Source organism: Haplochromis burtoni, unplaced genomic scaffold (assembly GCF_018398535.1).
Source record: "Haplochromis burtoni strain Fernald_Lab_line unplaced genomic scaffold, NCSU_Asbu1 Contig_324, whole genome shotgun sequence".
In the NCBI taxonomy this organism is placed as follows: domain Eukaryota; kingdom Metazoa; phylum Chordata; class Actinopteri; order Cichliformes; family Cichlidae; genus Haplochromis; species Haplochromis burtoni.
Window position 1 is genome coordinate 124,873 of NW_024582685.1, and position 27,270 is coordinate 152,142.

The window sequence follows — 27,270 nt, forward strand, 5'->3', positions numbered from 1 at the left end:
CACACACACACACACACACACACGGGAGGTATCGCCACAAAATAGTAAACATTGGTACAAGTTGAAATGGTAGTAGGGTTTCGCAACATACAGTAATGAAGTCCCAAATCTCTTGTGCCTGAAGTACACCCAGCAATAACACTGAAATGTTTTTCTGCAACACTTCACAGAAATAGATTGCAAATAGTCACTGCTGTGGGAACTGATTCAGATTCTGTTCGGGACACCATGATTTCTCCGGGGAGCATGCCCTATTATGAGCTAGAGCTGATTCTTTTAAAAAATGATAACTGGATCACAAATTGTTCTTGGGCAGTCCAGACCTCCTAGGGCACGCTTGGACTCACAAAAAATGGACTGAGAAAGCCACTAAAAACAACAACAAAAGAATACAGGAGGTGACACTTTTTTCTGACCGAGTATTATGTTCTGATCACTCTGACTCTACCACCTTTGACCTTCGGCATAATTTATCTTAGTCAAACAAATACTTTTACACTTTAAAGCAAATTTTCCACTATGACCTTTTGACATAATTTCCTCATCGACATATTGATTTCTGGACTTATCACTGAACAAATGGACAACACAGTTAAAAACAAGTAGCACGTTTGAGGACGAATGATGACAGTATAGAAGCTGAAGGTCTTCTAGAGCTATTTTCTATATAAAAAATATATTTATTTATAAACATACATATATATTAAATATCATATGTTATGGCTGTTTTGTGTATGCCAGAATAACTGCAGACTGAAAATATTACTTTTAAGTAACATTTGTCAGTAAGTTAAAAGTAACAATTTTGGTATGTGTATAATTTATATGAATATGTTAACTGTAAGTTAATGCAAATATTAAATCAGGAACTCAATGCATTAGGCATGTATACATGGTCAAGACAACATGCTCTTCAAACCAAGCATGAGAATTAGGAATAAAGGTGATTTAAATAACTTCAAAAGCGCACGGTTGTTGGGGCCAGACAGGCATGCCTGAGTAATTCAGAAACTGTTGATCTGCTGGGTTCTTTCCTCAGGCCGTCTCTGGGGCTTACAGAGAATAGTCTGAAAATAAGAAAATATCCAGTGATCTGGGTGAAAATGTCATTTTGATACCAGAGGTCAAGAAAGAATGGCCATACCACTTTGATCTGATATGAAGGCAAAAATAGCTCAAATACTTAAGCTAAGGTATATATACGAGCATCTCTGAAAAATACAAGAACGCTTGGATCCATTGGAGGTATCAAAGATTCAGGCTAGTGGTGGTGTAAAGTTGTATGGGATTTTGTCTTAGGACACTTTGGGCTCCTTACTACCAACTGAGCATCATTTAAACACCACAGCCTGCTGATGGAATCTTTCAGCAGGATAACACACCATGCCACAAAGCTCAAATCATCTCAAACTGGAGTTCACTGTACTCAAATTACCTCCACAGTCACTGGTAATTTTACCAATTTAAAAAATAATTTTACAATTATTTCATTAATCGTATCATTACGTTCGCGTTTAAAATTGTTCATAGCATGAAACATCTGAAAATAGTGTTTATGGGTGGACATCATCACACTAACGCCTACAGCAATAAAATGATCTCAACAGCGCCGCCCGATGGACAAAGTGGGACTAACATCACTGCACACGTTGCTAAAACGACAGTCCCGCTCTCTGCTGAAACTTTGGCGGCGCCACCATCAAGGCGCTCGTTGTGATACACAAGAGCTACCGAAGGGGCGGGCTTCTAGAATTAAACGGAAAATGTCGATTTGACTCCTCCTATCTTCCGTCGCCAGATCTTGTGAACAAAACAAACGAACAACAGTGACGCAGAGCCCTCTTTTTAAAAAACAATCTGGTTTCCGGAAGTAGCGATAAAGAGTTACGAAACCAGACTCCTTTGTTACACGTTAGTAATCTAATAACGTTGCATTAAGTCGTACACAGCTCTGGTTAATTAAAGCGAATACTAAGAGCTCCACCGTAGTGAGCGGATATTTTTTAATTAGCATTTTTGTTCTTAATTATAGCTATGGCCATAACTAATAACGTTTAGCTTCGTAGTGGTTAGATTAAACTAATTCAGAACTTGTGCCACACATAAACTGTTCGTCCCGTCTCATGGGAACCTCTTAGCTCCGTCTGGGTGTAATGACATGACCTGTACATAACAAATGTTATGCGGGGAGAAATTCTCAGGAAAGTACTGGGCGAGGGGCAAGTCAGCTAACAGACTGTGTGTTCAATGGACAGAGGCAGCGAAGACGACGCGCCTCCCGATGAAAATTGTGGATGCCATGCAGCCAGCACGGAAGACGGAGAGGTGGAGGTTACACCTGCATGCAGCCTTTCAGGTGGAGTTGCAGAAATTTTGGCCCACGGAATCTGGGGACTTTTGAATCAGGAACAGGAGAGGATGACTGGCCCCACTATGTTTGGAGAGCAGGGAGATGTTGTTGATCCCCCCTCTGTGTCTCCCATCAGCCTTATGGATACCTGTGCTCCCTCCATATCCACCCTTCCCTCCTGCTCATACTCCTCCAGCCGTCACACCGACTTTTCCTCCTCATCTTCTTCTCCCTTGTCCTTGTCTCCACCCTTGCCTCCTTCCGTGGAGCTTTCAGCTGTGTTGACTGATACAAGATTGACCCTGGATGTGTACCGGGGAGGTGCAGCTGCATTGCCCCTCCTTTGGGAGTCCATCCCGGGGCAGCTGAAGGGCCTTCAGTACCTGAGGCTGGGCTCTGAGGAAAAAGCAGGGCTGGATGGTGCACTGGATGTCCTGTCCCATCTGACAAAGCTACGATCACTGGCTATTCGGGGTACTTTTTTCATAAATTTATTTCAGTGTCATCTGCTTGTCACCATACTTGTTTCATTGCATTTTAGTTGTTGCCTTTAGTTAAGTTAAACTATGTAATACTGTGTCATAGAATGATAATTCTTCTGTGATTCTCTGTCTTTTTCTTCTGCTCTAATTGCATTTTTCTTTCTAACTAAAGGACACTGTTTACATGACTCAAGAGGTGACCCCCTGCCTGGCCTCCTCACCACCTTACCAGCATCTGTTTCCTTACTTTCCCATCTGGTGCACCTGGATCTCTCCTTCAACCAGCTCTCCTGTTTACCATCCTGTCTGCTTAGCCTTTCCATGTTGTCCTCGTTGCTCCTCTGTCACAACCACCTCTCGGCTTTGCCCTCTGATATAAGCCAGCTTTCCTCCCTCACCTACCTCTCCCTCCTGGGGAATGAGCTGGTGTCTCTCCCCCCGGGTCTGGGTCAACTGAAAGCACTACAGACTCTGGATGTGTCAAATAACCTCCTCCAGGAGCTACCTGACGAAATTGGTTCACTGGAGGAGCTTGTTAAGCTGGAATTGTCCCAGAACAAGCTAAAGCAGCTACCAGAGAGCATGGGTAAGGGCATAAGGGTGAGTGGGTGTGTCTAGTGAAAAATCACTTAATGTAAGATAAATTGGTTCCGGAGCAATTCAAAAAAAGTAACATTGTCTTTTTTTTTGTTGCCCAGGTTCTCTCCTTTCACTCAGGGAACTTGTCATCTACAGCAATGACCTCCGTCTGATCCCACTCTGTCTGAACAAACTGCCTCTGCTTAAAATAGACGTCCGTGACAATCCCCTGGGACGACCTCCAACTCCTCCTCCTCTCTCTCCTACACCTGGTGACCAGAGAAAAACAGGAGCTTAAAATCGATTAGAGCTCAATGTATTTTGATCCTGAACATGCAGTGCTGAACTTTGTTTTTAGCATATTAACTGTGTTTTATTCTCACCAGATGAAGCAGAAACAAAACTCCCAGAACTGCACATTGGGTTTAATCAGCACAGGTACAGTGTCACTCATAGCAAGCTCATATTTTCTCATTCTTTGAAATAATACCGTTAGTTAAATTGATACAAGCTATATTTAAAAAAAAAAGGTTTGATGCTCCTTTTGCTCTTTAGTTTCTGCATTTCGTCTGCCGGGTGTCACGTGTTCCTCCCAGGGGGGGCTGAGCTGGTGTTCCCCCCAGGATGCATAGTGACAGCCACAAAACTGGCCTGGGCCGAGAAGAGGCCACAGCGAAAGTGGGTACAGCTGGAGGAGCATGAGATCCTTCTTAGTCGTCCGCTGGAACTTCGTCCTCATGGAGTCACATTTTTAAAGGTATTTTAAAGCGTATAGGAACACTCCATAACTATTTAGTTATCATGATTTGGTAGTTTGTGATTTGCGGCTGTGGAGAAACCAAACTTTACCTCTGTTTACATATTTGTTTAGAACCTTAGTTATTTACGCACTCGGGTAAACATGACCAACCTAGTTCTTTTGTAATATTAGTTATACAGTCATCAGCCACTTTATTCGTTTCACCTTGTTAGTACCAGGTTTGACCCCCTGCCTTAATTCTTCATGGCATACATTCAGCACAGTGTTATACATTTTGGTACAAATTGACACAATAGCATCACACAGTTGCTGCAGATTTGTTGGCTGCACATCGATGATCCGAATCTCCCGCTCCACCACATCCTAAAGATGCTCTACTGGATTTAGATCTGGTGACTGTGGAGGCCATTTGAGTACAGTGAGTTCTTTGTCATATCCAAGAAACCAGTTGCTGGAAGCAGGAATCAGAAAATTGGTACACTGTGTTCATAAAGAGATTAGTCAGCAGTAAGACTTATGTAGGCTGTGGTGTTCAAATGATGCTTACTTGGTAGTAAGTTGCCCAAAGTTTACCAAGAAAAGAATTCCCAAAAAACTCATCAGACCAGGCAATGTTTTTCCAGTCTTCCACTGTCCAATTTTGGTGAGCTGGTACAATTGTATTCTCAGTTTCCTGTTCTTAGCTGTGAGGTGTGGCACCCGATGTGGTCTTCCACTGCTGCTAACCATCTGCTTCAAGGTTTAATGTGTTGTTCATTCAGAGATGTTCTTCTGCATACTTGGTTGTAACGAGTAGATATTTGAATTACTGTTTCCTTCATATCAGCTCAAAGGAGTGTGGCTGTTCTCCTCTGGCCTCTGATATCAGTAAGGGATTGAGCAGGTGTACCTAATGAAGTGGCTGGTGAATGTATGTATCAAACCCTGGGCCATTTCTCTATGTTTGTTTGCACGTTAGGTTAGCAGGTGCCATAGCTGTGGATGTGAGGTAGATAATGGGCTTAAAATGCACAAAATAAAGCACTGTATGAATGTGTGAATGTGACTAGTAACTTGAGTGGTTTCCATCAAATATTTGCTATTTCCTATCTGTTTCTTTCTTGCACTTGCATGAGATAAATGCATCTCACCTCTAAAATGCTTACAGCCTGTGGAGGTATGTGTGCCATATCACCGGACGAAAAGAAAGGAGGTGGTGGTGCGGACGTTTGATGGACAGTCATGGAGTACTTTGCCCACTGAGCTAAGGAGAGGAAGTGAGAGCCATAGCAGTCGCCCTGGGGGACGTCCAGCCAGGGTAACCCATAAAACATGCTACTGCAAATGGATATTATTACAATTATTTTTTTGTCTTGGACAAACAGTATTACTATATTAGTGGTGAAACTGGCTTCTTTTTGTACCTTTAGCTGGCATGCTGCTCAGTGAACCACTTTTCTTGGTTTATGGCCGTGTCTCGCCCAGTAAAGGACAGCTGCGCTGTCACACCAGCCGGAGGCTTACTGGTGTCAAGTGCTGATCCTGGAGTAAAGCTTCACTTTCCTCCGGATTCCACAGTGGAGACTCGCACCATCACTTTACAGGTCAGCTAGCAGCAGTACCTACACATGATTGACATCACTGTTCTTGTCTGGTCTGCAAGACTTTGGTGTTTCCTGATTTGCAGGTGTTGCAGGTGTCTATGTCAGACGTGCAGGCGCTGTGCGGTGATCCTCAGGCCAGAGTCAGCCCCCTGCTTTGTCTCTCCCAGACTACCAGCATGCATTTTCTACAGCCAATCAAAGTTCAGATTCCCCTGCCATCTGGTGTCACCGGTACATTAGGCCCTCCTGATGCTCACGCATGTGTGTAATAACACATTAAATTAGTGTGTATTAATGTTTTTCTCCCTTTCTTTGCAGGCCATACAGTTGATATGTCCTGTTTGCATCTGCTCCATGGAGATCCCACTGCCCAAACCTGGACTGACATCACAGCACAAGTCTCTCTCTATGTTACCCATTTGTATGCCATTTTCTACATTACGCATTTCTCCTGGTAAGGGTCAGCTCTATATCACCATAAAGCACTTTTGAAATGTAATTTACAGTGTAGGATTATAATGTGTGTACCACTACAGGTACTGGCTCTGGTATACTACACAGCGCTGCGTCAGTGGGGCGGTCAGGAAGATCTACCAGAGGTTAAAACAGTTCAAAGTCCAGTTCCTGGTCCTCCAGAGGAAAACTGATCCTTCACAGGTTCTGCTGCAGTGCTTACCTTCTAACAAGGTTTGTGGTGATTTTTTTTTTCCTGTGTTGTCACTGTGCACAGAGTCAGCCACTGTGGGTGGTGTCATAGCCTTGGTAGTGTATGACTTTGAACTGATTTGTTTCTGGTGTCAGCCACTAATCAGAAGGTCGGTGGTTCGATCCCAGGCTGCATCCTGGCTGTATGCCAAATATCCTTGGGCAAGATACTAACCCCGTGTTTGCCTACTGGTGGTGGTCAGAGGGCCCGGTGGCGCCTGTGTCCGGCAGCCTCGCCTCTGTCAGTGCGCCCCAGGCCAGCTGTGGCTACAATGTAGCTTGCTATCGCCAATGTGTGAATGGGTGAATGACTGAATGTAGTGTAAAGCGCTTTGGGGTCCTATGGACTAGAAAAGCGCTATACAAATGCAGGCCATTTACCATTATTTTTTGTGTAAACTGCATGCTCAGGTGCTAAGCAATGGTTGTGGTGTTTCCTGCACAGGTAGAGAGCAGAATGCAGTCTTTGACAGAACAATATGATGGACCCCAGCCTTCAGACCTGTGTGACCTGCTGGAAGGAGAGCAGTTCTTTGCTGGCTTTGAAAGAGGCTTAGAAATCAGCACAGGTATGAAGCCTTAGAGAAACTTGTTTGAGGTTGATTTGGAGTTTTTATCAAATCTACTGTACTGATCACATGGTCGCCACTGCTCACACAGTGAGCTAAACTGGCAACCCTGATACAGATAAGTGGAAGAAGATGGATGGTGTTTTTATATCATTAGTGAACAGAGCAGACTATACCATTATGGCATTTTCTCCTCTGAACTGTATTGTCAGCCAGGGTAACCAATCTAAGGGAGAAATCCCGTCGTCCTTCAGCATGTGTGGGGTGAAGTTGTCAGATATAGGAATCACAACCAAGATTTACATAATATTTGCAGCACATTCATAGATAACTATGTAATCAGATCAAAAAGCTTCATTTCTATGTTGCAATGGTTTCAGACTCAATATTTCATAGTTTGCTTTGGGCTTGGGTTAGGTCCTCTGTTCACTGTTTCACCTTCTGTGTGCATTTATTCTTCTCCTCTGCTCCCCTCCCTGCTTGTCACAGTGAAACAGACACATAGGAGCAAAGAAGGGGAGAAGAGGAACAGTTAAAACATGGCTCAAAATAACACAACCTATTTTGTTGCTGTAAATTTTCTTTTACCACCAAAGCGCTAAACCTTTTTAAATGTTTTGTTTGTGATGACATTTTCATTGACTTAAAGGTTACTTTTCCCCAGGAATACAATGTCGCTGTGTTTTGGAAATCGCGATTTGAAAATTAACTACTAGATTTGCACACGATAAACAGGACAAAGGTCATTTTAAAGGAGAATCAATTATCTTCTTGGAAAAAAATTAAATATGTGTTTAAACCTATACAGATGATTCTTTTAAGGATTTAATCAATGCCAGGAGAAGGACTTTAGCTTGTTTGTCTTTTCTTCCGAGGTCTTATGATGTGCGGTTGTGTAATGATTGCCCTGACATAACTTTTTGTCTCACACTGATATTTCCCTGTTTTTTTCCAGATAGACCAGACTGTGTGGGGGGAAGACTCTGTTTCGAGTTTTACTCCAGCCTGAAGAATCTGAAGGAAGTGTATATCTGTTCAGCACAGGGTCAGAAGGGACCAGTGAGGGGGCAGGTAAGTCATAGAATCAAAACTTGTGGTCAAGAGTTTTAGTCTATAGCAAAAGCTGAACACTTAATGTGAGGTATGGATTTTTAAGATAGCACAACATTACATACATACACCCCACATACCTTTAAATCTGTTGGTTTAAAAAAATGTGTGGAAGCACATGGGAATTGATATAATTTCTCTATGAATGGCCTCAGAAGACCCCACTCTGTTAAAAGTAGACAGCTGAAGGACCTTACCTTTGGGGAGACGAAGGTAAAGTAAATACTAAAAAAGATACACATTCTCTTGAGGCATATATCATCTTCTCAGTACTTCTCAGATGTCCCATGGCTTAGTTCAGAGATAATAAATCTCTTTTCACATGTTTTCTTTAGAGCAACATGAAGCCAAAGATAGCAAGAAAGTAGTTATCCCCAAATGTGTGTGGGAGGTGAGGTGTGCCTGATTTGCTTCACTGATATCTATCTGTGTGTCCTTTGTGCCAGGTACCTATTTAGGTGGACCTATAAATCCAAATTTTAAGCCTGACAGCTGAGATTTGTCAGAAGACTACACTTTCTTTAAAAATGGTTCTTTTACAGCTTGTACCTTCCTAGGATACCTAAAACAGTTGATTGAAAACTAATGAAATTCTCTGTTGCAATTGCTCACCATTAGAATATTAGATATTGGTGGTCTCTCTCCCATTATTTCCTAATGGATGTAGTGCAGTTTTTATGGAAAGGGGAATAAAAAGGAAAAAGCCTTCTGTTTTAGTTCCTTCTAGTAAACTCACTGGTGCTTCCTGTGTGCTTGTATATGTCTGGATAATGTCTGTTATGAGTAAGATATCCAAGGAGAAGACTTGTGCTCCTCGCATGGTGAATAAGAGAACATTTTTAACGGAGGCATCTATGTGGAGAACTGGTTTATTGACAAAGATCTGTCCTCGTCAGCTTTACTCTGTGGAGCTCACATGGGAATGCCGTAGTACCCTACTCAATCTTTACTGGCAACCCAATGAACATCAGTCTGGAACTGCAAGCGTGTTAGGCAGAGAATTACACACTTCACCCACTTCACAATGATAATAAAGAATCGCATCAGTTTCGGCGTGGCAATAAAGAAACTCTTCCTCGCTGCCCTGCGGTGTGCTTGCTCCATTATTTGAGGGCAATTTTGGTTTAACTCAATAAACCGTGGACCCTGGGCTATCAATTTAAAGGAATTGTTATTCTAAACTGGAAACAGTGTAATCCAGCCTGTTTTTCCAAGGAACCACAGAGCGACCAACAACATAAAACTGTTCTCAGGGGCTGATATATAATACTTCTTGCCCAATGGAGTTTGTGTCTAAAGGAGATTAATTCCTAATAAATGTTCTTGTTGATTATAATGAATCACATTTAAAAAGGTAAATGTGCTTTATGTGTTTTATGGTTAAACAGGTTTTGGACAACACTGATAATATGCTCTGCACCTCTGTTACAGGTGTCCTTTTATAGAGGGGAGATTCCCAGCAACCTGCCAGAGGAAGTAGCCAGAAAGAGGAAAGGACTCGACAGCCAGTGGCTTACAACTTTACCTCTAAGACTTCCTGTCAGTTGAAGAGATGGATCCTATTTTATTCTTATCTTAAAAGATGTTATTGCATGTAAAATGTTCTGTCTATATACATTATTATTAGTTTCTAAACTAGACTCTTGTTAGTACAGAAAAACGTTTTCTAAGCATTATTTCAGAGGAGGCTTTCTCCCTATGCTCTAAAGGGACCACTTTCTTTATTGTTCTTGTAGGCTCTAAACTCAGAGAACACTTTCATCATGGAGGAGGTCGAGTATCCTCCTCTGAACCTGGGTGACCCTGAGAGTGGCTACCTGACAGAAGCCAACCTGCTGTCCATCTCTCTTCAGATAGCACAAGACTGGCGTGTTATTGGCCTCAATCTGGGCTTGAGCTATCAAGAACTGGAACGCATCCAGTACAAGAACAGGTAGGACTGAACAATCATGTTCACTTAGAATTACTTAAGTGAAGACATTTGGCTTTTCCACGTGGAAGCTGCACATTTCAGTCGAGCTTGAAGGTGTTGATTTTAAATCAGTAATGTCAAATACATTTTTTAATGTTTTATGAACCTCCAAATAAGTCAGTAACTACTCTCAACTTTTAGGTGAGTGAATGAAGTGATAATCAGTGGTGCTCAAAAATACCCCTGAATGACAGAGTAGGAAATTCACTAGAGGGTTACCCAAGCAACCTCATTCTGAAATCTCTGTGATCTGTGTATCTATCTATAAATTCTGTCTCAAATTATTGTTAATAATATATGAATAATTTGGTAATGGGTGCCATATAAAAAATAAATATGTCAAACTAAGTCATTTACATTTTTAGCCAAGAGAGAGCTAAAAAAAAGAAAAGGAGGAAAGTACATTTGTTGAGTGAGTGATCACACATCATGGCACAGTCAAAGCTTTGCCAGGAACAAGATGGCGTGAGATGTATGTAACAGGAGGAAAATTCCCGGAGTGGGAGAGACATGCTAGTGAATTTTGATTGTTTTAATCTGCACTGCCATCACGAAGCCATCTGGGACACTGCAGGAGATTACACACAGGCTGATGCTCATCTGGCCCTCCCCCTTCTCCTCGTGTTCAGAAACCCTCTATTGATTCATCCTGGAGGTGGAAGAAAAACGCATTATGTATGTATGTGTGTGTGTGTGTGTGTGTGTGTGTGTGTGTGTGTGTGTGTGTGTGTGTGTGTGTGTTTTTGCATTTGTGTGTAGGATTTTAATGTACGAATCTATTCACATTTTAATACTAATGTGCGTTAGCTATAACAGGTATAACAGTAGGAGATTAGAGAGTTTACTGTGGGATTTGAACATATATTTCAGTGGTGTGTTTTCCTCCGCTACCAGGGACAATCTGGGTGCCTTGGTCCTGGACATGCTGTTTCACTGGGCCCGGGCGCAGAAGAACGAAGCACCCGGGGCAGTATCTCGGCTGGTGGCTGCTATGATCGAGAGCGGCAGGAGAGACCTGGCCGAAGAGATCGAGGACATTGTCAACATAGGAAAGAGAAAGTACACAGAGTCTTTGAGGAGAGTAGGTCTGGAAGCAGAGAGTTCCTCTCTGGGTGAAAAACAGCAGTAGATGAGCCCATGCTGGACACAGATGGCTGACTTACACTTGAGTGACCTGCTTGTTTACCGTGGGCCTCCACTATCCTGTTCTGTTGTCATCAACTGCAGAAGTGCACAATCATGATAACCGGCTATGTGCTGGTGGCACCTTTCATAAGCTCAACAGAGGAACAGGTGAAATGGATTTACTGTGTAATGGCCTATACCTTGTTTTTAACAAACCAACCCCCCAAGTATGTAAGCATCTAAAGCAGGGATGTTGAGCTCATTGTACATGATGGCCATGCACAATCGACTTTGATCTTCATTTAAGTCATTTAATTATTTAATTTATTTTATTTAATGAATCTATTACCTTGGTGTAAAATGAAGGAACATGTGTTAGGAATAGTAGGAAGAGATGCTCAAAACGTAATAAAATGCAGTTAAAAGTCATAACTTTATGACCTCCTTAACATTTTCCAAAGCTGTCCAGCAGGTTGGATTGGAGTCTTTGCTGGGCAGATTTTGCCCCCTAGGCCTTATGTTTGACAGTCCTAATCAAAATCATCTTAAACTTTTGACTCCATATCTCAAATCTTTAACTTTTTATATATTTGTTTTCTTTAGCACTTTAGAAATGTGTCTCATTCATTTAAAAAAACATCTCATTATTTCAAACCATAATTTCACTATAATTTTGAAAGAGCATTTCATGCTTTTGATTCAGAATCAAATTATAATAACAAACTATAATTATTTTTTAAATATACCAATGACTGGATCTATTAATGTTGTTTTTTTTAATTTCTGGTACCTGTTCAGACAGCAAACAGCTCTGAGACCTGTGAGAGCATGTTACACTACACTAAAACTGCAAACATAAGCCATTTTTACAGCTGATTACATTTCCTCCTTATGTGCCTTTGGTCACTGAATAATCAGTTTAGCTGCAGCACAATCTCAGTATGATATGAGGACGTTAGATCTTTGTAATGTATGAACGTACACTTTTTTAATATGTCTTATAAGTAAAACTGGGATATAATTTTTTGTACTTGTCAGCTGTTTTTCTTTCTTTGGTCGTGACTCACTCCTTTATTGCCGCACGCTCAGCCCCAATATTTCAGCTCCTGCCATTTTTTTTTTCTATTTCGGTATTCAAGGTCACTGTGATGTGATGAAGCGTCACCATGACGCCGACTCCCATCCCCCATTGCTACAACTTTACCTCCTGCACTTCCACTACACGCCACTAGAGGCCCCCATTTTTAAAATCCTCTTTTCTGTTTTTTTTCTATTTCACTCCATCGCTTTCCCTCCCTCCCTCCCTCCCTGCCCGCCTGTTTTCACTCCCACCTCCTCTACCTCCCACCGCCGGACTGAACCGCTAGTAAAGCCGGTAGGTAAACCACTGTGGGTTTCTCAGCTGAAGATACAGAGAGTAAAGGCTTTGATTTCATACCGCAGCACCACCGAGGAGACAGCGGAAGCGGCTCTGTGTGTCTGGTATGTACATAACGGGATGCAGGCAGAGCCTTGCGCTTCTCACCGTCTGGTATCTGACTCACAAAATGTGCCTGTTTGCCTAGAGCCGTTGAAATCTCACCTGGGAATAGGGTAAAAAGCGGCACGTTGAGCTTAAATGTGTAAAACGGCACAGGAGAGATGGGGTATTAGCTTGCTTGAATGTGAGTTTGTCGCGTATTCATGGTCAGCAAATAATTTTCCGTTATGTGGTAAGCCGAGGATTTTGGGTTTTTTTGTCATCCTGTGCTGGTTTTAAAGATGTTTAGTTCATAGCAGACTAACGTTATGTCTGGCCCACCGTTATGAAACAGCGGAATAACCGTTACACCGGTGGTCGGTAATATGCCTTCTCATATTTGGCCCACAAACCGCGCACACAGGTGCAACCGGGGTACGTGCAGTGCTGCAGACAAATGATGGGGTTTGTTTAAATTTTAATGCCTTGAACGCAAATATTAGCTTCTTTGATATTTGGTTATTACGGTTAGAAACGGGTCAGAGTCCGTCTTCTGCCGGCTTCTCCTCCATAGTGACGGTGTTATCATGTGGGCTGGGATTGTAGTAGTGAACCCATTTAAACCCACCTACCCTTTTTTTAACTGGCAGAGAAAAGTAAAAGCTGCTCCTCTTTGACTCTGACAAGGCACACGTTGCATCTGCTTAAACGCTAACTTAGGACCACTTCTAGAAAGATCCAGCATTTTAAAGAATCTGCAAAATTAGGTAATGGCATTATTGCTGAAAAGGATACATAACGGATGCCATTCCCATACCCACTCACTTTACTGTGACTCCTCGCTCTTCCGTCTGGGGCCCCAAACTCCCTTCAGTGCACACATAAGGTAACATTTAGCTGCTGAGTGTGCTGACATGTACATGAAAAACCAGCACGTTTTTCAGATGAACAGCATTTGTAGTGGAGAAGTAGTCCAAACAAAGCATCTGTACTGCTTGAAATAATTCATGAGGTGAGCCACTCTTGAGTATAGGGTGTCATCCTGTGCTTTCCACTGGATCTATCACACCTGTATGACTGTGATACTCATGACTTGGCATTACATTCATTCAGAAAACTTCAAGTTTTCAGCCTTCCCTGAAAGTACGCTAAAATGTCTAGGCAAGGACCGATAAATATCACTAATGTATGTGCACCGAATGGAGAATTTGTGTAGTGGTACTGATGGTGGGGGACAGTACTGTAAATTGTAAGCAGATACTTTAAAGCTGAATCTGGACCAACAATAGCATGATTATTCCTTTATCGAGGTTGTAGGAAAGGTGAGATGTAAGCAGAACTGAAGAGACAGGAGAGAAAAGCCCCGTGTGACTGGAAACTGGGCCACAAGGGAGACGGTTGGTGCCAGAGGAGGGACTAAACAACGGCATTCGTTGGCAAAGAAGCGGGTATTTTTTGCAGCCTGAAACCTGTGGACTCTTGGTTCCCATCTCCAGCAGGTGTTTCCAACAATGCATGCTCTGTGTGTCAGTTTTAATGGCCCCAAAGAGCACTGCCACTGACAGAGATGATTTGTGCCAAGATCACAACTCCCACCCCTCCTTTTTGTAAATGGAGATTGCGAGAGAGCTTTCATAAGTAGGCATTAGATTTATAATCCCGATGCAGTAGGGAAGAGGGAGTAGCAATCAGATTTATCTGTGACACCACAAATTTCATCCCTTGTTTCTGCACTTTTGTCCAAAAATAGCCAAAATACAAGCAGCTGATGCTTCGTGGTAAAAACAGTAGATGTTGCTTTTAGTGTAGTAAGGAAATTTAAACTCAGTCATCAAATATGCTCTAATATCTATATAGAAGTCAGCCGAATGATAATATGTTGAAGCAGCTTTGCAGTAAACTTAACCGAATTCATAAATTAAAAATGAGGAAAATCTTGTCCCTGGAAGAAACTGGACAGATTGAGTTTATATTAGGTGTGACCTCTGTGCTCTTGCAGCTCAGAAAAGTACTCGACATCTGATAGAGAATTGCAGAAATCCCCTTGTCCCCCTCCTCTCTCCTTGGATGCCTCAGAGTGTGCATCTGATTCATCAGATCATTTCTTGTGAGACAGATGGATCGGTAACAACAGCCTGCGCTGAGCTAATGACGATGGCCTGTTTGACTTTCGTGCGTTTCTGTCTTTTCATCCAACCATAGTCACGTTAGCTGAGCACTTACTACCACTGCACTTTGTCATTGTTGCTGCTTACTTCCTTTTATGCTTCATGCTCAGTCAGCAAGACCTCTATCCTGCTGCCACTTGGGAGAGGAGAAGTAGCCCAGGCTCTGTGGCAGATGAGGGAATTATGCTTGTAGCTGATTTAAATGATAGGAATATCATTTGCATTCTACTTATCTGACATTACTAATGTCACTTGCATAATGATCCAATGTCTTTTCTGTGCTTGCTGCATTATTATTTGAAATATTTGTATTAGATTAAAAGAAAAGGCTTCAGTATGGCACACCTTTGTTAGGATTACGTGGATGGAAGCACTAAATTTCACACATATTTCTTAGGTAGGTTGTTCCCATGTTCTTGTTTCTCTATGGCAGCATTTTTTTGTCCCGTTCCTGAAGTGAGAATAGGGGTCAGAAACTCAACTGTTATCTGTCTCAGTCTGAGCTTTGACTCTCTTCGAGGCTGTTAATCAGAAACGTCTAGCGGGTGGTTTTATGGGGCCGGCTTAAGTTGTTCAGCTCAAGGTTCTGCTTGAGTTGCATAATCATGTATTGTTTACTTATGAGTGCTTATCAGTTTCAGTAGTCCAAACTCAAAATATGACCTCAGTGTGAACACTCTCTGTGTGAGTGTGTGTGTCAGAGAGATGCTTCGAGTCACTTTTACTTGGCTGATTTGATTAAGTTTTCACTTTTGTCTCATTTTTTGCTTTTAAGTTGTTTTCCAGAAGTAATTCACTTCCTTGATCGATAAATCAACATTGTGCCTGCCTATAAAAGATTTTGTTGGCCACCAAAGAGGAAACCCTGGATTGTAAATGTCTTTTGTTTTTTTAAGTGGGGTTTCATTTACTCAAGCTTAAAATGTAGTTTTGTTTTTCAAATGGCAAATGTTGGAAAATGTTGCTGTGAAGTAAGGTAACACAGACGCTTAGCTTGAACTGTATGTGGATGAAAAATCCCTGGTTATGTGAACTACAAATGAGGCACCGCTTTGTTATTTTCCTCTTATGCTGTGCAAAGAACAGCATAAGAAGGATGAGCAGTGTCTCTTGCTGTGGACACTGCACACTGGTCCTAGTTGTTTCCACACAGACTCCAATTGTCATGACAAGACAGCACAGCCACGCTATGGCTAGGGGTCAGATGGATGCTGGAGCAGACATAGCTGTGGCGTGTGGCTGAAGTGAAGTCGACAAAAAAAGCTGCAGGCAGTGTAGAGAAGGAGGAAGATGTCAGTTTCGTGGCTTTCATTTAATATTCAGTCCTGTTACTAACCAAATGTATAGCCACTTTTAAATTCAGCTTATGTCCCCACTGCTGGCCGTGGCGTTAATATGCCTATGTTCGCGAGGAAGTCAGCGAGAGCAAAACAAAAGGAGCATGCAGCACAGTGGAAATGTGGGCGCAGTGTCGCTGCTCGGGGAGAAAACAGTTAAAGGAAGATGAGCGATGGAGGTGGGTTGTGAAGTTGCCTGTGTTTGGCTCCAAGGAGCAGTGAGGAGAACGCCCAGGCAACAGACACCAGAGGCAGCTCGCTGACCTGCTCTAAACCAATCCCCCCCCCCCTTTCTTCCCTCTTCCACCTCTGGAGCAGCAAGCAGGGGCCTCAAGTCCACATCCAAACTAAACACACCAGACTGCAGCTGCATTCGTGCCCTCTGTAAACCGAAACATCACCTCGTGCTGCGAAATGTCTCTGAAAGCGGATCCGAGGAATTAGTGATATTGGTGTTGTGCAACTGTAAGCATTTGTACTTCACTAAGAAGCCCACAAGTCAGCAAAGATCTGAGACGGAAAAGCTGCGTTTGAGAGTCGTGACTCGTGACTGAGGGAAGTGATGGGGGAGGGTTGGTGAGAGGGAGAGAGCAGGAGAGGGAGAGAAGGCAGCGGAGTGCACATGTAGAGGCAGGTTGTGATTGGTGGATGAAGGGGGAGGAGAGAATGAAAGGGGAAATGGGAAGCATCCTTTTAAACTGAAGGCATTCTGTACCAAAAATAGGGTGCATCTTATCCACTGCAGACATATTTTATCTAGGTTTTTTTTTCATAATTACTGTTTTAGCCTGCAGAGGGTTGAGCTTCCTCTATAGCACCTCAGGTTGACAATGAAAGCATGAAAAGCATGAAAAGCATGAAAAGGCATGAAAACATGAGCATTCAAGGACACGCACGCTGCCAGATGTTTGGCTGGTGACAGAGTTGTTTAGCAGTTAGTAATCAGTCTGCATTAATGGCTAAAGCTCTCTCAAATCTACATTTACATTTATGGGATTAGTCTTGCTTTTTCATAACATGTTGATAGTTTTAAGTATTAATGGCACACATTGATTTATTGTCTTTCATCATGTAAAAGTAAACACATTTAAGTTTGTCCAGTGTGAAAGAGTTTGTCAACAGGACCTTCTTATGACAATATAGCTATCAAAGTTGAGGAGACATTTTATCAAACCTCCACTTTTACCAAAGACCTACATTGCTGTGCTAAAGTCTCGAGCCACCCCTCAGGAAATTGGAAATAGATGCAATGGTTTGTGCAGCACAAATGGAAATACAGTATATTAGGCAAAAAGCAATTCTAATGAGCCCGAAAGACAATATTTGAGACAAGCAAATCTATTCTTTAATGTAACCTGAACTCAGTCAAGCTTTCTCGTAATGTATTTAAGTAGACTTCAGGAATAGTTCTCCAGGCTTCCTGAAGGGCATTCAGAGCTCTTCTTTGGATGTTGGCTGCTTTTGTTACAATCTCAGTTAAAATGATCCCACACTGCTACGATAATGTTGAAGTCCAGACTCTGGGGAGGCCAGTTAATGACTGATAGTGGTTCATTGTGTGTTTTCTACCTAGTTGTGCTTTTACTCCATTGTGATGCTAATTGTGTTCGATCAAAATCTGTCACTATTTTTCTGTATTAATAATTGTATAATTACCCAACACCACTGGCTGAAATGCAGTCCTGAACTATGACAGAGCCTCCACCATGTTTTATAGATGACTGTAGACGCTCTCTGCTCCAACTCTCCTAACTTCCTCTGTACATTTTGATGATGATTTGAACAAAAATTGTAAATATGGATTCATCACACCATAAGACCTGTTGCTACTAATTTTCAGTCCAGATCTTGAGTCATTTTGTCATGTTCGCCCTGTTTCCCTTCCATAAGAAGGCCTTGTTAACAGCCACCACTGACACCATTTCTTATGAGGCTTCAGTGATGCTTAGATAGATCAGCTGAAGGGCCAGATGCATGCCACATGTCCTCTGTCAGGTCTTTGCTGGATTTTTTTCTAGTTCTTAAGGACATATCTTTTAGATACTGTTCATCTGCTGTAGATAGCTTTTTTTAGGCCTGCATCTTCTTCTTTCTTTCCCCACTTGAGATGTGCTTTTTTAAAAAGTTTACCTGGGTTAAAGTGGAAATATTTATGCTCGTCTGTGAACTGTGGGATATACAGAGCATAATGAAGTATCCACAGACACCAGGACTGTAGAGTGTCACCGCCCATCTTTCACCAAAGCTTAAAAACCCATTTTTTGGTATATTGACTTTCCATTGCAGGCATTTACATAATTTTCATCTCATTTTTGAAAGCACTAAACAAACAGAATAACCTTAATAGGAAGGTTTGCAAAACCTATGGCAGATTTTTAGTTTCAATGCATTTAATATAAGTTGCTTTGAGCAGAAGCATGCATATATATTTATACTTGGTGCCGTAACTTGCTACCAAAGCAAGTCCATGTTGTAATATTTGTAGAGGTGACATTGCTTCATGGTAACCTTTGAAATGTTTCTCTTTCGGGCGACTTCATGACAGTGATAGATGGGACCGGTTCTTTTTCTGTTTCTTTACAGATATCCCCTAGCTTGACCTGACAACAGCTGGAACAAGTCAAGTGAACAGAAGATAGTCCCGCTACATAATCCCACCCGGACAGCCGAACACTACTCTTAACAACAAACCAGCCGGTTAGCAGACGCATTAAACTTTGACCAGTCAGGGCTTCAGATAAATGGCTGACAAGCAGATCAGGTAAGGTTACAGAGGTTTGGAGCTGTGGCTTGGTTTTTAATCTAGTGACCATCCACATTTGATATTTTTGTCTTTGTGTTTATGGTTGTTACCTTCATCCAGTTTGCCTGCCAAATTGATCAATGGGGGGATCGCTGGCCTAATCGGAGTGACCTGTGTGTTTCCCATTGACCTGGCCAAGACTCGGCTCCAAAACCAGCAAAATGGATCTCGCCTTTACACTAGCATGTATGACTTTCTTTTCTTTTTCCAGCTTTAATCCACAGTAGCCTTGTGTAGTGTCACTCAGCCTATCAGGCAGCTCTTCAACTGATATACCACAACTGTTGTGCTTGTGTTACAGGTCAGATTGCCTTATTAAGACCATTCGGTCAGAGGGATATTTTGGGATGTACAGAGGTAAAGTGAAGATTTTTGACTTTGTATGTGATTAATGTGCAAACTCATTTAAATATAAGGTAATCATTTTTCTAACCTGTGTAGGCTTGTGTGCTTGAAGCACCTCCTGTTATGCGCGTATCAAGTCTGTTTGGTGTTCACTTAAACAATGTTTTAATAGTTGATGCTTTTTAGTGTAGTTGGCAGGGACATGGATATCTGCACAGAGCACAGAGCCTCACATTCACCCTCTGATGATGAAATTTATGTCACTCAGACCTAAGTGTATCTTTGCATTCTGCAGATGTGGAAAGTCTAACATGAGATAACATGGGGAGTGGTGGTTTTTCATGTGTCTTTTTTAAGACACAGTTTTAAGAAACATAGATTTCCCTTTATTAGTTTTTACGTAGTTTTTTTTTATTGCTCCAAGAATAGAAATCCCATGTGGCAAAATAAGAACGACACAACAACCAATGACAGTCGCACACATGAGTGAATAACAGTCACTCTTACAAAGGACAAAGGGAAACTGAGGCTATAGATACACACATGAGGTAATCAGGGAAGTGGAAACACTAGGGTAACAAGAAACGGCTAAAACTAATTAAGACAATAACAAAGGAAGTCAAACCTACAACAAGGCACAAGAGGAAATAACTAAGAAGGGAGTCACCTGACAGAGATGAAGACTTAAAAAGTTACAGGAGGATGCTGGGAACGCTAGACTAAACAAGATCAAAATATAAACACTTTTAAATACCAGTGGAAACCAGGTTACAGTAGTAACATGTACTAAAGGCTAAACATACAGCCATTACAATAATCAAGAAAAACCTGGTACACAAAGTTAAACAACAACAAAACTCACAAACTGTAGAGAAAAAAGAGAGTACTTAAATACTTATTTTTTTCTTCTTCTTCTTTGTGTCTTACTTTCCTTCTCTGCCATTTTTTTATCCTCTCAGGAGCTGCCGTGAACTTAACGCTAGTCACACCGGAGAAAGCCATCAAATTGGCTGCAAACGACTTCTTCAGGCATCACTTCTCCAAGGATGGGTGAGAAATGAAAGTGCTGACAGGCAGATTGACACTTGCCCATTCCTCTAATTCCCACTGTAATTAACTGGCGTGTTTACTAGCATATAACCTGACATGTTAGCTGTCTTTAGTGTCACCAAGGCTCCAGCTAATCCCCCATTTTCTGTCATCTTCTCAGAGGCACCGAGCACTTCACGCTGGCTTGTTAACTGTTTGGTTTCTAAATACAGAGTTACATGTACGTGTGAAATATAATTGGCACACAGTGGAATCACATTACATGCGCCAAAAACCGATCACGGTGCGCTGCTGAATAAAAAAGTACCTGTTGTCCACCATGAGCACTGTCTGTGCAGACAACCCTGGAGCTCTCTGGGGCATCCGTCTCCATCGCTATGGAGACAAACATGTAGGCTGATGAATGATTGACTTGTCTGGCCCACCTGCTCGCCTTGTGAATTATTAATCTGCCCTTGTGCTTGACATGTTGATATGGAAGACAAAGATTAGCATCACCAGCACTAGTGGTTACAACTCCTTTTTCGAGGACTGTGGAAATGAAGTTGTCTGCCTCTCACACTGTCAGTCTAGTGTCTGCTTTAATCTGATCGCGCTTTTACCTTTTGCTTCTCCAGAAAGATTACTCTGTTCAAAGAGATGTTGGCCGGTTGCGGTGCAGGTACATGCCAGGTGAGTGAGTGAGGCGCTTCTTTAATTGCATCCTCCTGTTCTCCATCTGGAACACCCAGCTTTAACACTGCCAGTGTCAGATCACATCCAAACTACTGGACCTCATTTGTCTCTGCCTACAGCTGGAATTAACCACAGCCACCTTTAAATGAGAGGTGGTAGTCATAAAACATACTTGGGAGTTTCTCACTGCAGATAGTGTTATCTGTGATCTGAATGTGACCTGTAATATTCCTTTTTAGTGAATGATTTCTAATCACTGAGATGCTGTCCCGTTAGCGGGCTATACTCTGGCAGCTAGACGTGAGTGCTCAGATAAGACTCTGTGAGAGTGCTCAGCCATGTGCGCTGAGTGAGTGAGTCAGAAGGAAATGCCTGTTGTCAATGAGGCCAAAGGCTTCAAGCCCGAGGAATGTGATTAGATTAAGTGTAGCAGACCTTGGATTAAGATTGCAGCTGAGAACATGACCATCTCACCCTTAATCCAGTTAACTAGTTACTACTGTGTGGATTAGAGAGGAAAACAAGAGTTGGCATTTAACTAATGGATGAAATTAGATTTACGCTGCACTTGTTTTGTTCCCCCCTCCACTCTATTAATCAGTCGTTTCAGATTAATTTGTTCACAGTCTGTAAATGTTGACAGTTTATGTGAAACCTTTATTTTGCTCTAATTGTAGGTTATTGTCACAACTCCTATGGAGATGTTGAAAATTCAGCTCCAAGATGCTGGGCGGATTGGTAAGAGGAGATCTAATCTAGCAAATACTGCGTTGTTTGTGACATTGTGTAGTAACAGTGGCCTCATGTGGTCACGTCAGAGATGACAACAGTTTTATCTTATTGTCTTTTTTTCTGTTACAAATCCAAAATGTTTGTTCATGTATACCTGCTCTTAGCATCGAGTGCTTGAACTTTTCTTTTAATGTTCCCTGCAATTTGTAGCTGCTCAAAGGAAGCTGATGCCAGAGACAGTGGCAGCAGGTACCGTGGAGACGAAATCCCCGACAGCCATGCAGATAACCAGACAGTTACTGAGGGAAAAGGGCATTGCTGGGCTGTATAAAGGCCTTGGTGCCACGCTGCTCAGGTAAAACAGATTTGGCAACTGTACTTTTGTAGTTTTAGTGAATTTCTCAGAACTTACTGTCATGGTTTTATTTCTCTGATTTTATAGGGATGTTCCATTCTCTATTATCTATTTCCCCCTTTTCGCCAACTTGAATAACTTTGGAAAAAGAGGCGCAGAGGGCCCTGCTCCTTTCTATGTTTCGTTTATATCAGGCTGCGTTGCGGGAAGCACAGCAGCTGTGGCTGTAAACCCCGTTGATGGTGAGCAGTGGCACTGAGAACACTGTTTCCGTAGTCTTTGCACTGATGTTTGATGTTATACTCACCTGAACTCACTGTGTTGCAGTTATAAAGACTAGACTGCAGTCGCTGACCCGAGGGAACACAGAAGACACGTACGCTGGAGTGACTGACTGCATCAGGTGACCTAATTCTGCTTTTACAGCACGTGCAAAGTGCTATGTACAGTCACCCGCCATGTCTGCCGGTGCTGGATGTGTTTTTGGGTTAATCCAATGTTTTCCTGTTTGTTCCCCAGGAAAATCATGCGTAACGAGGGTCCATCAGCCTTCCTGAAGGGAGCCTACTGTCGAGCCTTGGTTATCGCTCCTCTGTTTGGCATCGCCCAGGTGGTCTACTTCCTGGGCGTGGGTGAATTTATCCTCAGCTTCTTGCCTAAAAAAGACAAATAAGGAGCACCTCCTTTCTGCCTTTCCCTCCCATAATGCATTACACCAACTTCGCGAAGATTCATCCCATACCGAGAGAAGTTTGTGATGGGTCCGAGCGTGACCATTAGTACAGATTGTTTTCAATTTTTTGTGTTGAATGTGTTCAAATCATTCAGGAGGGAGCCTTAGTTTGCCAAGCTGCCTATGGCGGCACAAAAAAAAATCCAGTTGGCAGGTTTAGCCAGCTCTCTGGAAATAAAGCCACAAATATCAGCTTGTTTTAAGTTTTAAAAAGAATATCACTTTATAATTACAACATTGTACTTATCTTTTTGAATATGATTGTTAAAGTTTTAAAGCAGATGTACTGCCCTCGGTTGCTGCAGTTCTGCCACCCTACAGTACCAAATTTTAGTCTTTAAGTGACAGATGAAATCTTACCAGTTGGTTTGAAACTATAAATTCTAAATGATGATGATCAGATTAAAAATAAATGCACATTCCTTACTTAGGCAAGTAGAAGAATATTAGTCCTGTAAAACAAAAAAAACAAATCAAAAACACAACCTTCCCTTAACCTTATGTCTTAAAAGGTAACACACAACGAGTTACAGTAACACAGGCCTCTGTTTCAGACAAAGACCGAGGCAACTTGTTGATGTGATACCAGCACAATCGCTATGATCTTTCCATAGGAGCCACATCCCTTCCTGTAAGTGGTTGTAATGAACCCAGCCATTCAGCTCTGAGCACACTTTGATTGCCATGGCTTTTTAAGTAGATCAGGTTCCATCTGATGCGTTGCACTACCACAATGGTTCAACTGTTGCCCCCCCTCCACTACGACTATAGCTTTGTTTCGTGGATGCACACTGGACTGAAGCACCAGTGTGAGAATCGGTGCTCAACTACAAACTACATGCGTAAACTTTGTTTGAACTTTGACGGACTCACAAAACAGCTGCGCCCTCACGCCTTTTTATGGGTCAAGCGTATCGCACTCCTGCCCACACCCCAATCACTGATGTCACAGCGGGGGTTTAGTTAGCCTTTGTCAGGCGACCGAAAACACCTGCTGTGACATCACTGATTGGATTGCGACCTAAAGTGCAGCAAGCAGCTTTCTGCCACGCGTGATGCACGGTGGATTCAGACGGACAGCATTGCTGTGAACACTAAATGAGCTGAAAGTAATTCTAATGGAAAGCCAGATTATTAGTAATTATTGATGCTAACAAACGGTCAGACCTCACCTCCTGAGATTTATGAATACAGTCATCCATTGTGGAGCCAGCAAGTCCAGAGCATTTCATCCTCACATCAGATACAGACCAAATTATTTTTGTTTACAGATGAGTTCATATTCAGTTTGAATTCTTTATCCAAACTTGAATTCAATGGCAGGACCCAAAGAGCTAAAAATCCTTTGGATATCAAAAAATCACACTAATGCGTTCTCAGTGCAGTCGATGATTTTTTTTTTAACCAAACATCTGTTTATTTGCTTTAGAGGGTTTTGTTTGCTTTAAGCTGCGAGGGAAAGCAGCCCTGTTGTATCTCGTTTATGCATCACGACACTGAAGCGCTGCCATTGGTTTATCTCACCGGAGATCAAGGTGACTTTGAAGTGTATTATTCCAATCACATTCCCTCCTTGTTCCCACCGTTCAAGCAGCTAGTCAACTGCACTGTTGCACTGTAGATACACGATGCAACTTTTCAGTGTATTTAATTTGTGGGAGTGAGCTTTATTTATCGATATTCCTTTCTGTGGGCAGTATAGCACTATGTATTTGTGTGTTGTTTTTCTTTTCCTGTGTCAAAGTGTCCACCTTAACTATATTGTAAACATGCAGATGATATGAACTTGACGTTTTAGGATTTATTGTTTGTTTTGTAAATGATGGCTTTTTTGCACACCTACCTCTCCAGCTCCCCTGTCAATTCATGTTGTGGTGATTTTTATGTTTTATAATGATGTGGACATATCGAATGAAGGAATATTAACGCCGGACACATCATATGAACTTAAATGCAACATTTTAATGAGATTTTTTTCTTAAATGTTTGCAGTGGGGAACATTAGTGTCGTTTTCTTTTTTTTCTTTCTTTTTTTTCTTTTTGGAGGGGGGGGGGGAGGCATTTCTGCCTATTGCCTATTGCTATTGTTTAAGTGTGGGTCAGCCTGTTTCATCAGCTAGGACCAAATGAAGCATCGGCGATAGAGGGAAGTGTCTTTTGTTTTAAGTTAACGACTCGCAGAAATGCTTAAAGAGTTCCAAAAATTAAATGTGAAAGCCGACAGAGACCTGCTGGCATCGGACGGTAAAGAAAATCTGTCTGTTTTGAATGGTGCTTCTTTCATGAGGTGGCTGCAATATGACAGTGGCTGCACTAACGACCAAGGCCACACTGACTGAATCACTTCGAGCTAATCTCAGCGTTATCAATGTCTTAACTGAAAGCCATAGGTCAGTGAGGGACATCATCTGGCACCTCCAGCCATGTCGGCAGATAATAAGATGGCCCGTCTGCTCACGTGAGCTTGGCTTCATAAAGTACCGCTGTAATTTTTCTTTTTGTTTTTCTTTTCCACATTCCAAGTCCATTTCGTATTTGCTGTTATTGTCATCACAATGCCTACATTTGTCTCGTCCAGATTTCCTTTAAAAGCCCACCCCTCCCTCGTTGCTCTCGGATCGTTCTCATCTGTTTTTTTGCCCGAACTTTGAACACACTGCGCAAGTCAATTTTCTTTAGACCCTGCTGTGAATTTAAACTGACCTTGTGCATTAGGTTTTTTGTGTGTATGTGCGTGCGTGCGTGTCTGACGGTGTAGTGGTGTAGTTGATGTGTAGTTGTTAGTGTGACACCGCGGTATTTTTCTCTTGATTCTCTTGATTGTCGGTCCAGTGCCCTCCCCCCTCCCGTTCTTTCTATCTGTTGCCCTCCTCTGCCATCCAATCTGTCCAGCATCTGTCGCCAGGGTGCGGGCTAACACAGAGGAGCTTTTAAAACACCAAATGTACGACCCGGAGTGTATACAATCAAAGAAAGCACAAAGGATCATTAGGCACAAGAGACCCGCTTTGGATACTCGAAATCTTGGAAATCCATCTGCTGCTTTTGCAGACGTGATTTAAAAGTCTTGATTTATTTCTGTGCAGAAGTCTTGAATGAAATGAACATGCTAGCTTATGTATGTCTGTAAAACTGGATCCATAGGGCTGAGACAACAGGTCGTTATAAGAGACCCAACGTGATGGTGTTCACTACGTCAGCCGTCACCAGTTATCCACAAATGTATATCTCGTACATATTCTAAACGAATCTAATATAAGAATGTAATGTAGGTGAGATGTATTATGAATATAGTGAAGAGTTTATTACGTTTTAATCTAAAGATTTGTGCTTTACACATTCACCGAGAAATTTCACGAACCAGCTCACTGATATGCAATAAGTAAAGCCACACACACACACAGACACTCAGTAGGAAAAAAGTAAACGCTGAACACCACCTGTCAGTCACAGGAAACACAGTGTATGAATAATGCAGCTGGGGGGACCTTGGAGGCCTTTTGGGGGGTCTGAGCTCATTTCACGGCCTCTGTTCTCTTCCTCCAAGAGGAATTGTGCATTATAGCACTTTAGAAATCGAGGACCCCCCACCCCCGCTGTCCACCTACAAAGTCTCTCTATGACATAGAGGGTGTTTATGAATATGTGGTGAATGACACGGTTGTCTTAGACATGGTTTACAATGCAATGGAAAATAAATAAATTGTGTTCCCTGTCACAATTCGCTGTTAAATAAACTCACTGTCCTGAAATCTCCTGTTGTGGTTGTCTGTGTGCTGAGTGTCACACTTTTTCCAACTCTCATTATTGTGGTCCAGCGGTCGTCCGAGAGAACACAGAAGAACTGACACAGCGTGTTTTTTTTTCACGTGTAATAGTGCTGTGAAGACTAAACAGTAGGGCTATGTTTTGAAGACTACAAGGATGACATTGTGGCTCCTCGGGGCACGGGTGCAGCTGTGACTGCTGTTATGGTTTTTGCCCGATGAAGCCACCAGGTGTCAGTGTGGGGTCGCAGTAGAGCTGTGGTCCTCTAGTGGGAGTGGGAAGAGAGCAGAACAGCGCCTTATACTACAGGTGTATGCTAAGCTGGGGTGGTGTGGTAGAAGATCACGCGCTCCCATCTCACTCACTGTTTCAGCTTTCTTTTGTTAGTCTCTTACAGCTGTGGCAGACCTTATAGGCAGCTGAGCCTCTTTTACCTGAGCTCTTTGTGGTTGCACTCGCTGAATAAGGTCTATGTGTTTAGAACTTGCATGATAGGAATAAGTGCATTTTCTTGTGCAATTTAGCCTAATGTTTGGGGTTTAGGATTCCTGCTTGTGTCAGCAGAACATATTCATTATTAATCCCTTGCTGTTTGCAATGAATTTAACAT

General features: G+C 42.2%; 2 protein-coding genes across 3 annotated transcripts; both read left to right on the forward strand.

Annotated features, from left to right (window-relative positions):
• Nucleotides 1–1,792: 1,792 nt before the first annotated feature.
• pidd1 (p53-induced death domain protein 1) lies at nucleotides 1,793–7,028 on the forward strand. The gene is made up of 10 exons (XM_042228454.1): nucleotides 1,793–2,824; nucleotides 3,005–3,418; nucleotides 3,531–3,683; nucleotides 3,798–3,849; nucleotides 3,967–4,168; nucleotides 5,319–5,468; nucleotides 5,581–5,754; nucleotides 6,073–6,208; nucleotides 6,291–6,441; nucleotides 6,905–7,028. The coding sequence occupies exons 1-9, from the start codon at nucleotides 2,248–2,250 to the stop codon at nucleotides 6,356–6,358; spliced, it is 1,926 nt and encodes a 641-aa protein (XP_042084388.1). The 5' UTR covers nucleotides 1,793–2,247; the 3' UTR covers nucleotides 6,359–6,441; nucleotides 6,905–7,028.
• Nucleotides 7,029–12,436: 5,408 nt separating this feature from the next.
• Nucleotides 12,437–26,644, forward strand: slc25a22a (solute carrier family 25 member 22a). Of its 2 annotated transcripts, none has more exons than XM_042228455.1 (11): nucleotides 12,437–12,717; nucleotides 18,783–18,960; nucleotides 19,063–19,188; nucleotides 19,304–19,359; nucleotides 20,307–20,397; nucleotides 21,015–21,069; nucleotides 21,750–21,810; nucleotides 22,015–22,159; nucleotides 22,247–22,401; nucleotides 22,487–22,562; nucleotides 22,679–26,644. In XM_042228455.1, exons 2-11 carry the CDS (start codon nucleotides 18,941–18,943, stop codon nucleotides 22,830–22,832), a joined length of 939 nt encoding a protein of 312 aa, XP_042084389.1. In that variant the 5' UTR covers nucleotides 12,437–12,717; nucleotides 18,783–18,940; the 3' UTR covers nucleotides 22,833–26,644. The 2 variants fall into 2 exon arrangements, with proteins under 2 accessions (XP_042084389.1, XP_014195344.1); XM_014339858.2 differs by lacking the exon at nucleotides 12,437–12,717 and adding an exon at nucleotides 12,739–12,899.
• The last annotated feature ends 626 nt before the right edge of the window (nucleotides 26,645–27,270 follow it).